Below are 13,480 nucleotides of genomic sequence, written 5' to 3'. Positions count from 1 at the left end.
TTTTCTGTGGGTAGTTCATCTCTGGCTGTAATCGGTCTCAGTAAAAAGTGCTGAGTGAGCCCAGTTATTCACCTCTGAGACACCTTGCATTGTGGGGATCCAGGACACTGCCAATAGCATTGCACTTGTTATGCTAATTTTCCTTCTCAATTTTTGTCATTCGGATGAGCATGGTATTTCTGTCAGGCCTCTCTCCCAGAATCCTGCATGATATAAAATTTAAACACAATCATTTGATAACCATATGATATGCTCAGCAGTGGGAAAATGATTGACACAGCAAATGGAGCGTGGAGTGTTGATAAAACTTGCAGAATTGATTAAACACATTTTTAACTGAACTGTTAAATGAGGTTAGATAATGAACATACCAAGCCATGGTCAAATCCTTTTCATTCAACATTGACAATTAGCTTAGTGCATGAAATCTTTTACATTTGTCTTGTGTCTTATCTGTCGTACAAGGAATGAATTTTTGTATTGACTTCACATGAGATATACGCAGCATTATGCTATAATTCCTTCTTGGGAGTCATTGCTGCTGTAGTAGTTGTGTTTGCATTGTAACTGTATGCAAAAAGGCATTAGGGTGTTAAATGTATTCGTCTAACAATGTGTGACAGGATGAAGCACGTCTGTCTAGCACAAACCCAGATTCTACTTAAGGGATTTACATCCAATCAGAATAATTTATGTCCCGTTCTGTCACAACATATTACCAGTGATGACATGTTGGAAACAGCTGATGAACCTGCAGTTGAGCCTCTCTGCTCCCCATTAGATGAGGTATTGTTGTGAGGAAATGATTTTGAGGGTGAATGATCACTGTGGGAAGTTGTTCCTGGAAGTTTAGTCTTGTGTTTTTACTGCTGCGCAGTGCAAACATGGATTATTTGGACTGCAGTCATCTTCCCCGTGCCCTCTTTGAGTAAACATATCTAGCCAGATAAAGTGCAGCCCAGAGAGTTTGGATGTGGTGTGTGGCATTAGTCTGTGCAGGTTTGTGTGTTGTGTAGATGGTTAAATGACTGTATTTCCTGCCTTTACTCGGAGACAAGCCCTGCCCTGTGGATACACATGCTCAGATAGGCCTCAGGTTATTGCAACATGTGTCAGGGTGAGGTTGACGGTATGATGTAGGCATGGGTGCAGCTTCTGATTGATTTCTATTCATGCCCACTTTGTTGAGAAGGTGGATGAGTATGAAGTTGGACTATTGTCTTCACTCCATTTAGCCTCATATTTTTCACCTTGTTTTATTCAATAGCAACCAGAGGACAGGTATGTGTCTGTTTAAAGGAGGTTACATCATTCTCTGCTTATTCTGTGTAATGATTGATAGAGTTATTGTGTGTGCATGTGAGACTGTTTTTTCGTCGGAAATGAGACATTCCTTTGCTTTTGGGTGTGTTAATATGAGCAAAGCATTTTCAGCTGTTGAGAAAGTCAAACATCGAGGGATCTAATAATAACATTTTGTGTTTCTGCTGGCAAATCCATCATGTGGGACACTTGCCGAGAATTTGTCATCCTCCTTAAAAGAATTTTCCACATGTGGCATCTAGGAAGAAGGCACTGTATGTTGATACTTAGAGAAGTATACCGCCTGAGGTTAAGGTTAATCGGTGACATGCAGTATCTATAGGACGAGTTGTATATTAGTATTACTCACATTCTGAAACCAGCTCAGAGCCATTACTTTGGTCAGGGCCATAGTCAGCAATTCCTAACCACATGTTTATCCCAACAGTGTGTGCAGTAGGGGATTTCAGAAATGGTTTAAGAATTCAGCAACTTGCTATGGAACATAATGTGGCTGTTGTGAATGGTTTTCTGAGCTGATGCAAAAAGGTTTTTGTATGTCGCTCTATTTATTGAGGCTGAAATATATTATTGTTCTTCCTGGCGAATTATACTGGACCATGTTAGTTTTATTCAGGGAAGTCAATACAGTGTTAGAAAGAAGCAATTAAGCATTTTGAGTCTTTGGGGATGTGGTAGCTGCTGAGAGATTAGTAATGGGACTGTATGTCTCCCTACAGAGATTTTACATGCTGCATAACGCTGCTAGTTTACTCTAGATATGTTATAAGCCATCATGTGCCACAGGGGCCTGAGCGTATGTGGGTTTTCATCTGATCAGCCCCTCGTGCTCAGATTAAAGGTGGTTACCCTCTTTTAGGAAGCCACGGGGAATCCATTGCAGGTTTTAGGCACTTGTGAAAAAATGTTGTAAATTAAGGATGCTTTCAAGAATAATGTCATGAATAGTTTTTATTTATCAGTTAACTTCATATAAAGAGCAGCAAAAAAAAATCAAATCAACATTTAGTGTGGCCACCCTTTGCCTTTAACACAGCACTAACTCCCCTAGGTACCTGTGCACAGTTTTTCATGGTTCTATGGATGCCTAACCATCAGTTGCAGGGCTCCTTGTTCTTCTTGTCTCTGAAGATAGTTCTTTATGTCTCTGGCTGCATGTTTGGGGTTGCAGAATGAACCGGGAACAATGAGATTCCTCCCAGATGGTCTTGCGTGATTGCCTATATATCAAGTGCATACTTTGATGACTTCATGTTTGTTTCGGACATCCTGAGGGTGGATGAGCTGGAGAGACAGAGGTTTAATGGGATGTTAAGCTCTATACACTGTAAAATTGTTATTAGATTACTACACATAACGTAGCTCTTACGAGTAGATATTTTGTAATTTCACTCCATGAATTGCCAAGTTTGATTCCATATATAGGATTCAAATTGAGTTTTAAGAAGATGGCAATTAACTACAACCTATCACTGTTTTTCTCTCCAAAAAAAGGAGCTGCAGATAAGAGAAGTGTAGCACTGTTGTAGATTTACCTTAGGTAGCTCTCAGCTCTCTTTGTGCTGTAGATTTCCCAACCCTTTTCAGCTCACCAAGTCAGTGCAATCAGCATTTAAACTGCTGCTTCTCCCAGACTCCTCTCCACTGAAATTCAGGCTGATATATAATTATTTCACAGCTCATCTCAATTTGTCTGTGTTGAATTACTGTGACCTGGTGTCACTCAGCCTCCTGAAGACAAACCTTCCTTCCGCTGACTGACAGACAATGGGTCTTTTGACTTACAGGAACACGGCATTCAGGTGATGACAGTTTATCTCCTCTTGAAGTAAAAGTGAGAAATGAAAAGAATATGTAAGTCAGCGCATTTACGTGCACTTAAGTCATGTGTTTCCTGTGGGATTTCTGCAGTAACATTTGATGTCATGTAAGTACTAAGGGATTCAGATAACACTGTAACAAAGCTAGTTTTTTGTTGGGGAAACCTGATCTCTCAGCCATGTATGTTTTTAACCAGGTTTCCAACAGGGTTTTTGTAAGAGCACATGAAATACCTGCATGACAAAACACGTAAGACAGGTAGTATCAATGTGACAGCAGTGCAGTGGCATGAAAGGAAAAAATAAAGTGGTCAAATTGAAAGTCAGACAAAAACTGAAACTGAAACAAATAAGTCTAAATGAAGTTACGTTCTGAGTGTTTAACTGCAGGCTATTTTTAAATTCAGATACGTGCCACAATACAGTCAGGAAAACTGCTCTTTAGGCTTCAGAATCACAAATGACTAATTAACTTACATATGTAGTCCCTGTAGTTTTGGCTCAAAATAGGCCGTATAAGCAATGTGCTTACTGACCAGCTGAATGTAAACATAGGTGTTACAATAACCATGTTATTGTGGAGAATGTACAGGTATATTCCTGTTTCCTCCTTTAACCTTATTTCTCTCAATAACCTGGTTTCCTGTGTGTATGTATAACGTAGCCTGTGTGATGGCTCATATTTGATAAGCTACTGTGGTGCTCCTTGGGGAAGGTGACACAAGGCACAGGTGGCTTTCAGATGGATCAGAGAACTTATGAATCCATGTCTGTAGGTGAAATTGATGCAAGAAGACAGTGTTTGAATCCGGGACAGTAAATCTGTCTCAACTCTCTTTAGCGTCATTCCCTTTAGAACATACTCTCTCATTCATATTTTACACCTGAACAGATTTGTAAACACTGCTGCACAGTCGATTCCACTTCCTTTTCCTTCCTTGCATCATAGGCCACGTTTAGTTTGGGAAACAGAGAGTCATGGAAAGAGGGGTTGTGTAAGAAGCTCCAAGGAGTGGCCGCAGTCTGAGGTCAGTAGATCAGACCACTTGATCCAACGAGTCAGGGTGGGGTCAGACTAAGACTTTTCTTGGCAACCTGGATTATAATACTTTAAAGAGGAGATTTACTAGAATCTTTGACTAGAATTAGTGTCTTGTAAAAGATGTTTATTATTCCATGTTGAAACTTTTCACTGAAAGAAATTGTTTAAACACTCAGATTTTTTTTTTTGACATGTAACACTCTAAGATCTTGTTGTATACAGTGTGTTTGTCTTCTGCTTAGTCAAGGAAAATAACCATAACGGTCATAATTACACACTGGTTTGCCTCTGTTCAGACCAGAATGAGGTCATCTTTACTCAGTGGGAACTACGCAGTATAGTCCTTAGGCATCAATGTTATGATAGCCTTGAAGGCTGCACAGTTTGGGCCCACCTCCTTAGCTTTTTCACATCCTTCTCAGCCTTGTGTTTGCTCCTCGAACTGTCTAAGGTCTTGACATACCAAAGTTTTTAACTGCCAGAGAGTTCAGTGAGGCTATTTTTCCTTTCTGCATTTGGAGGGAAACACAAAGAGAAATGCTGAAGAACCAGTCAGCCGTGTGCTTATAGGACTGTGGTAGGTTGGCAGCAGAATCTTTGTCTTCACTCCAATCTCAAAGCTGCTGAGAGCAAAGCAGAGTGAAATCATTCTGGACCAGATGTAATGGGGAATTTCAGAGGTAGGCCCAGATACACATCGCGATTTTTCTTTGCTTAATGGTGCCTTCGATAGGGTTTGCTTTCCTCTTTGTATGTTGTTTTTACTGTGGCTCCATTTCCTACAGTGTGCTTAGTGTGCAGTTTCCTACAGGCAAGTTTAGACTGCAAAGGGAGATTCATTTGGACTGATTATATACACAGGTTTTGGTTATGGCAAGGAATTTTCTTTTTTGATAGGAGGCTGTATTGTATCAAATGAAATAGTGAAGGGTTACAGAAAGGTCAAGTATGTAGAGGCCCATTTATACCTAATCTAGGGTGATTTAGATGACAATTACCATAACGATGCCTAGCTAACATAACTGCACACCTCTCATTGTCCCTCTTGTGTGAACATCCTGAGGGACACAGCCGAAAGGATTTTATCCACCCCAACCGGGTTGGCAACCTCTGACAGTTTTAGAATTTGTGCTCTGTCAGTCCTGTCTGTGTTGTTCTCGTCTGTGTTCGTCAGGGAGGAGGAGTTCTGTCAAATTCACACAGCTTTTCCCATTTCCTGTTTCTGCATTTTGTGGGAATAAAGTGCCATATCCCTGATTCAAAAGCTGCAGTGAAGGTGGGAGGGAGTGAGGGCGGTTTATTGCTACACTATGAATGAGTAGGAAAGGAATTTAGGAGACTGACCGGGGAATACATGGAATATCCTGTGTGGACTATCATACTTGGTAGTAGTAAAACCTTATCTGCTGTTTAACAACAGGGCTGGCACATGACTTGGTTCAGCTCAGGCACCTTGAAAGGCTCACTGTGTCTTGATGACAGACTCCCAGAATACCTCAGGGTCACATTTCATCTAAATGTTTGGGGGACCTCCCACATACTTCATGCCTCCCCACCACCACTTACTGCTTCATCCCAGGCCAAAAACCTTTATGTTCTCACTGTAAACAAACTGGCTGTCAGCCTCAGCAAAAGAATTCAGTACTCTTATGAGATGCATTTACATGACAGTATATGACCCTTTAACTCATTAAAATGATTTTAAATGTCTGTCAGTGCTAACTCAGTGAAGCTACTGTATATCAGGTCTTCAAGTCAACCTCTGGATGCAAGAATGGATGACGGATACTATACTAGAGACTTTCATGGAGGAAATAATAAGTTATAATGCTAGTGACAGGGCTATTTTGTAAATTATTATATGATTATTTCATCGTGGTTTACGCAGCAATTTTCCACCATGTGAAGACGTTGTCCCATTACAACATGCATCATCTTGGCTGAATTTTGTCTGGTTTAGTAGAGTAAATCATGTAGGTCAAAATATATGTGTAGAAACCCGGGGGTGGAATGTGTCTTTATATCCGTATCTTGAAGATGACAGCAGCAGTGGATCTCTAAGGCTGTAAATGTCATAGTAAAATCCCTGTTTCCCTGAAGTCACATAGCTCCTGTGTTATTGGACGCCTTGCTCTTGTCTACTGCTGCAGCCCTGAGCTGTGAGGAAGCTATTGCAGCCTTTAGCTGCACTGTCTGGCTCAACAGGCTCCTTCTAGTAAATATGGATCCACCTTGAGCAGCGTTCCCCTGACACTCTCCCTGTCAACAGATATAATGAGACCATAACTATTCGTTCTATTTTCTCATTTCAATCCCGGACAAGAGGCCAGAGAGAGCGAAGGATACAGGAACACCTTAACTCTTCTGTCGGGCTGCTGACTTGTTTTTTGTTTCCTTTTTTCAAAGGCCTGCTCTCACTCATTTCCTGCAACCTCTGCACTGTATCTAATACACAAACATATATAGTTTTCACCTGCACGCACGTATGCTTGGTATTTTAGGGCAGCCTTTGCATAGTGTCGATTTGAATTGTTTTGTGGTTTTACTACAATCATTGGCTATTGTTATGTTTGTGTTATATTTTTTTTACATCACCGCATTAAAATCACAAATCATTTTTTAACTTGTGTGTTTTTTCAAAGCCATATGGCATTGATTTGCACTGTCACAGACATGAAACATTGACTATCTTTTTCTCTTTGGGCCATATGGCATGTGTGGGTGTGTGTTTGTGTATTGCTGGTGGTGGCGTGTGACCATTGATAGTCACTTCTCAGCATTATTCGCCCCTGTGTATTGAGGAGGGATTGACTAAGTGTGCATTTACGAGTGGAGTGTGTTTGCACATACATGCACACAGTCTGGTATGTGTGTACAAGATTGTTTTGTTTTGTTTTTTGCTTTGTTTTGTTTTGTTTTTTTTCAAGCGAGTGCCTGTGGTGACCACATTATGCTGTGTGTGTGTGTGTGTATGTGTGTATGTATGTGTGTGTATGTGTGCCCGCGCGCGCATCCATGTAGGAGGAATGCCAGCTCCTGAGCAGAGCCCAGGCACGGAGGAGGGGCTTCTGCTGACCATCCGCGACAGTTCAACTGGCCGCAACATGGAGGCTGACAACACCGCCAACAACATCCTGGCCTCTGTGAAAGAACAGGTAGAGTGTTTTCTTGCATTCATACTGTGCTAAGAGTGAAATGATTCATGTTACATGTCACATATGGCACTGTTTTTGTGTTTATGTACCATCTGCAGTGGGGTCTAAAAGTCTGAGATCATGTTCAGACAGTGATATATATAAATATATATATATATAAATAAAACTTAAACTTAAAATTATCTGGTGACAGTACATTGCACATTATACTATGTATGTGGAAATTTTTCTTTTGTGTCACATATGTGTCACGCACCCTTTTCTCATTGCAATCATATAACTGTGGCCCAGAGCATAGGCGGCAGCAGGGGCGCCCTTATCTGGCTTAACCCACAAATGTTTTCAGCAAAGACGCGTATCTTAACTCACATCACATGATCAATGCAGAAGTTGCAATGCCCTATGTGCCACTGGTTGCTGTTCCCGGGGGCAGTTCTTTTGCTCAGCCCCTGTCACTGGAGCAACAGCTGGGAGAGTTTCCAGAGACCATCTTTTATGCCCTGACAGTCAGGCCACCAACATAAAATAAACACAAAACCTTACAGCTATGTTTAGCCAGAACTAAGCTGTAAAAGCTTTGTGTTCACTTAAGTTTGTAACTTGTCCATAGTATTACAGTTGGCAGTGCATTTTATGTGTGCGCACGTTGTGTGTCTACATGAACATGTAGACTGATTGTTAAACATAAACATGTCTCAGGAAGCCAGGCAATGTAACAGACACTGCCTTGTTGCTGGTAATGATGATACACAGCATAGTTGCACAGAGCCCAGTGTAGAAAGTTGTTTTTTATCTGCATGTGGGATGGTGATATTTTTGTTGATAGCAGGACAATGGTCAGAGTTTACTTTGTTTACTTTTTTGTCTTGATTAATTGAAGTGGAATTAGCCGGACTAGGCTATTGGTTGTTTATTGCCTGCGGTCATGGCCTGGCTTGCATCAATGTATAACCAGGAAGATCATCTCCTGCAGGGTTTGTGAGCTTGTGGAGGGACATGCCCTCTGACTCACTCCATCTCTGCCCGCCTCTCTGTGATTCATCCACGCTCCCCTCTGGTACACACACACATACACACTCTCCTTTCCTTTCTGGCTTCGTTCCAGTCCTCCCATATTCTTGGGAATCTAGCACAGGGCAAACTGGGCTAAAGAGATTTTGCTCATTATTGATGATGTTAATTTCTCTCTGTGTCACCTCCCATTTTTATCCCTGAATGACACTTTAAATGAACTACACATTCAAATGAATTAAATGCGTTCTCTAGTATTTTCAATCAAATAGCCTAGATAAATCCCATTTAGGCTTAATTCAGGAAAGTGTGTTTTGTTTACATGAGTGAGGAAGGAAGGAAGGAGGGAGCACCTGTCGATGTCACTTCCTTCCCTTGAGTATTCCTCAGTGGCTTGTCCGGTTAGAGCAGATATCCATGCAGGCGAACAGGAAGAGCGAGCACTCTGCCTGAGCTGTTGCTTTTAGAGTGACTTGCTGAAGACATGCCTCAGAAGGGGATTCCTGCTAAATAGTCAAGACTGTGAAATTATCGTTCTCCTCAGTATTTAACAGAGTTGGAAAGGCAAATAAGAGGGTGAGTGAGTGAAAATCAGAGGAGGTGAGAGAACAGGCTAGTGTGAGTGTGTGGCTGTGCCCTTGCGTAACGTTTTTCCTGTGATTGTTGAGAGGCAGACCTTCGAGGGATCCTGCTGTTGCTGTAAACATGCAATTGCTGTAGCTGTGGCCACAGTTAGGGCTGGGGCTTAGGATGACTGGGTGTTTGGTAAGTGGTTACTCTATGGCTCTCTTATCTTTTTATTTTTTTCTCTGTTTCCCTTTGCTGAATTCCCCTCCTTCAGTTTTCTTGTTCACTCCTTGTCTTCCTGCATTTTTCTCTCTCTCTTTCCAAACTTCTGTTGCTGTCACCGCTGCAGTTACAGCTGCACAGGCTTTGCCCAGATGCCCAAACAAGGAGAGATTCACCGGAATATTATGATTGCATGCTCCCTGTGTGTTCATTTGCTTGAACTTATGTCATCTCTTTTTTCCCTCCTGGCTACTAACAAGCCCCAGTCTTTTTGCCATTAATTTGAGGGTTTGGTTTTGTTGTCCTGCAGCCCCTGGTTAATAGACTACTGTCTTTGCTCTCTGCTTCTTTAATGGCACTGATCCACCATCAGAATGACACATCCATAATGGTTTATTAGACCCCATTTAAGTGTTTAAATGTCAGTGTTTCTCGTTGCACATTCCTACTCCACACAATATCTTTCAAACCTCAACCACAAAGCGTAAAACCATACTGTAATTCAGAATAAACTTTACAAATTTCCCCTCTTCAGTATTTATTATCTCATCAAAATTTAATTTAACCGAAGGAGGTGATTCAAGGATTATCTAAGACCTGTATTTTTATCTGTTTCATTTTAAGAGTAATTGAAGCAGTGGGAGGCTGTGGCACTCATCCAGTTTGTCTTTTGTGTTGATTCAGCAATCACAATGCTCTTGTGTTTCTTGTTGGTGTATTTTACTTTTGTTTTATATCATTGCAAAAACCACGAAAAAAAACACATATTCGTGGTATTTATTTTATTTTGAATTCGAAAAAGATGTGCAAGTAGTTCAGATAAGAATCATTTTGAAGTAGAAACAACAGTTTGTGGTTATTTTTTTTTAATTAAATCAAGTAAGTCTGGCATCATAATCACTAGCTCTTTTGCATCTTCTCCCTATACTTCACTTACTTTCTGTTACTGAAAGAATAATCTGGAAGGACCTGATCCTCTTTTCTAAACTCTTCTAGGAAACAACAAGATTGTCATGCATCAAATCTGAGTAAAAATATGATTGAAAATGTTTCTTATTTTTCAACAAACTTAAATCTTATGAGGTGATTGATTTAATGTAATCTGACATGGATGGCAGATACAGCTTCACTACATGTCAGATGCTGCCTCAATATTGACATGACAGCTGAACGTGTATGTAGCTTTTTTCTTCTGTGCTGTAAATCCCAGTTCTTCTCTGCTTCCTTGACTCAAAAAATGGCATGTCAGGGCTAAGGCTGGGTGATAATTCTATATTATTTCTATTAAGCAACATTCCCAATGGAAAAGTATCACAACAATAACGTATTTTTGTTACAGTTTTACAAAATTCTGGATGACAGTACCACCATCACAAAGTGCTCATGCGCTCATAGAATAGTGTAATGTGCATTAAAATGATGTGAAATTGCATGTGAATGTGCATGATTGTTATAAGCAATTAAGTTAATCAGTAAAATCTCTAAACTGTCAAGATGTGATTTACAGAGAACACCAAAAGGTTGTCAGTGACTGATGACAAAGTTGACTGTCCTTAATTAGAATATAATGCTCCAAATGAAATCACAGTCACACTATCACAGGGAGATTATTTTGTCATAACATTTTCAACGTTCTGTAAATTTGCACTCCTCTCCTTCAGTGATAGCAGACTTTGAAAAATGCAGGGTTGACAAAAACAGAGCAAGTAGTAATAAAGCAGTGTTTTTTCCTACATGTAAGCATCTAGTATTACAACCTCCACCGGTGGAAACTAGACACATTGTGGTATTGAAATGAATGGATAAATGTCAGAATCTGCATCAGTATCAGTATTGGTATTGGCTGAATAAAACCCTTGCATATTACAGTAATGGGACGCCAGCAAAACCATTCAGTATTGTCCATCCCTTGTAAATTGCTGTGGACTATCCAGAATATTTTTGCATAATTTGGCCCTTGGTTCCACAAAGAGTTGAAGAACTCCTCAAGTTGGATTTTACTACATCTTAAATTTAGAGTCCTTTTCTCCCTTGTGTCCAAAGTGCCCTACAATGAATGCTGGTAGAGGTTCAATGTAGTGCTCAGTGGTCCTGTTCAGATGTGGCATTAACATGCGTCTTCAGTGGTCCAATCACAAGTGGACAGCTCTAAGTAGATGAGTTCACACCTGGCATTAGAATGAGTCTCCACATGTGTCTGTAGAGACCACTTAAGATCGGTCACCATTTCCAAGTTGCTGCTTTGCACTGCTAAAATCCTGATTTTATAACCACAATCTCATCTGACAAATCATCAAACACATAAATTAAAGACAAAGATTTAGCTGTTTTTGGCTATATACACGTTAAAAATGAACGCTCAGAGTAAAAGTTGGATGCAACAGAATATCTTTCTTATTTTGTGTGTCATGCAGCGTACAGCTTCGGTCTGGATAAGAAACTGCTGCTCGGGGCGTCGAGCAGCGTAGTGGTCTAAGCAGGCGCCCCATGTGTAAAGGCTACAGTCCTCGCTGCAGTTGCATGTCATTCCTCCTCTCTGCCACCCTGTTTCCTGTCTCTCTCCACTATACTATCAAATAAAGGCATAAAAAGCCCCAAAAAAATATACTTAAAAAAAAAAAAAAAGAAACTGCTGCTCAGCCTCTCTGCCACTATCTAAACAGAGGAGACACTAGAGAGGGCATTATTGGCGACTCTCTTCTAAATAGCCAAGGTTTGTCCAAAAGGTCACTAGATTTGTCACGGTTTTTTTGTTTGGTTTTTTTTTTTTTTTTAAAAAAAAAATCCCAATCTAGAGACAAATGCGCAAAGTTTGCAACAGTGCAGCCTGTAAATGCCCCCCTAATAGACACTGGTGGCTAATGGTGAAACTCCAACTCAGTCACTTGACATCTGGCTAAAATTTGTCACTCAGTCAGTCAGTCACAGATATTCGCAACTATATGGCTGGCCCCCCTGTCGCGGTCCAGCCAAAAGCACAGAATCAATTTGTAGCGTTCAGTGTAGATATTGTGGCAGGCCACCATAAATAAATAAATGTATCGACACACTGTGTAGAAGTGTACAAGTATTTTCGGTTCATTATTAAAGTGTGGCATTTCAAATTAGACTGTGAAAGAGGCCCAGACCATAAGTCCTCAGTGCATCTTGGGTGCATTCACACCCGTACTAAGAGCTGTCCACTTGTGATCGGATCACCTGAGACGCATATTAATACTACGTCTGAACAGGGCTACTAATACTGAAGTGTGTTGATGGCCACATTCAATCAAGTTTCTTTTAACCACCAGGTCATGAGCATTTTACAACTATTTAATGAATGAAATGGTTCACTGCATTTTGTCTGAGACAAGACTGTGTGTCTTTATATGCACATAAAAAATACCATCCCATTGCCTGATTTAGAGACCTATCTAAAGTGGTTGAGTCTATTCACTGTAAAGAACCTATGTTATAATACTTGAGACATTTTATTTTACAAGAATTTAAATAAATATATAAATAAATATTTCACAAGAGCAGAACATTTTAAAAATGTCATAGATGGACATTGACTGATATTAAATGTTGTTAGGATATTAAAATGTGTCTTTTAGAATAATCTGAAAGGTAATCTGTGTTTTTTATAGATAATCTGATTCTGCTAGGGTATTTTTCTACTTGTTTCATCACTTCTGGATGAAACAAGATGCAAATCAAAATGTGATTCCAACAACTACTGGTAAAGAGTCTGAAGAAAGGATTATATCCTCAAAAGGTCAGTTATGAAGTTACCCAAACAAAAGTGATTTTTACTTTTTACGACTTCCCTCAAAATTAGGGAGAGGTGCTGGTATGGCTGATGTTATGAGTATATTGAATTATCTCAATGAATGAATGGTATCTTTTCAGTGCATTTGTTGGGTCATGTTTTGTAAATTTTCTCTACCTGAGTTAGCCTGGGAATTATAATTACATTAAACTGCTGGGCTCCTCTGTTCAGAATTAACCCATACAAAGGCTACAATCACACACTAACTATGATTAGTTAGTTACATGAGATTCATTGTACTTACAGGTTCATCAGATGACTAGGCAAAAAGTTATTTAGAAGTGAGTCCCTGTTTTGTTCGTATTGTGCACACTCACAAGGATGCACAAGCATGCACACAGGTGAGGCAATGCAGATATGTGCTGCTGGTCTCACACTATTTGGCTGCTTGACGATGATAACACGCAAATAAGACAAGGAAGAAGAATACTACAAGGTAGCAAACATAGATTTAAGCAATGCTGGGTTTAAGATGATTGTAAAACAATCAGGTTTGCAAATTTTATGAGGGAAATTTTGTTAAATCCCT

General features: G+C 40.1%; 1 protein-coding gene across 6 annotated transcripts in view; it reads left to right on the top strand.

Annotated features, from left to right (window-relative positions):
- The window catches only part of LOC130177360 (plakophilin-4-like), a 77,440-nt gene that overhangs the window by 8,294 nt on the left and 55,666 nt on the right, over positions 1 to 13,480 (top strand). For 4 of the 6 annotated variants that reach the window (XM_056389035.1, XM_056389033.1, XM_056389034.1 and 1 more), the window contains exon 2: positions 7,207 to 7,340. The exons of 1 other annotated variant lie outside the window; for it this stretch is intronic. In XM_056389035.1, coding sequence (XP_056245010.1) covers positions 7,212 to 7,340 — 129 coding nt within the window. In that variant the 5' untranslated portion in view covers positions 7,207 to 7,211. Of the gene's footprint in view, positions 1 to 7,206; positions 7,341 to 8,987; positions 9,117 to 13,480 lie in introns of those variants that run through there. One more of the 6 variants, XM_056389037.1, reaches the window with a different exon arrangement.

Source organism: Seriola aureovittata, chromosome 11 (assembly GCF_021018895.1).
Source record: "Seriola aureovittata isolate HTS-2021-v1 ecotype China chromosome 11, ASM2101889v1, whole genome shotgun sequence".
Lineage (NCBI taxonomy): Eukaryota > Metazoa > Chordata > Actinopteri > Carangiformes > Carangidae > Seriola > Seriola aureovittata.
This window is presented reverse-complemented; position numbering and strand designations above follow the sequence as displayed.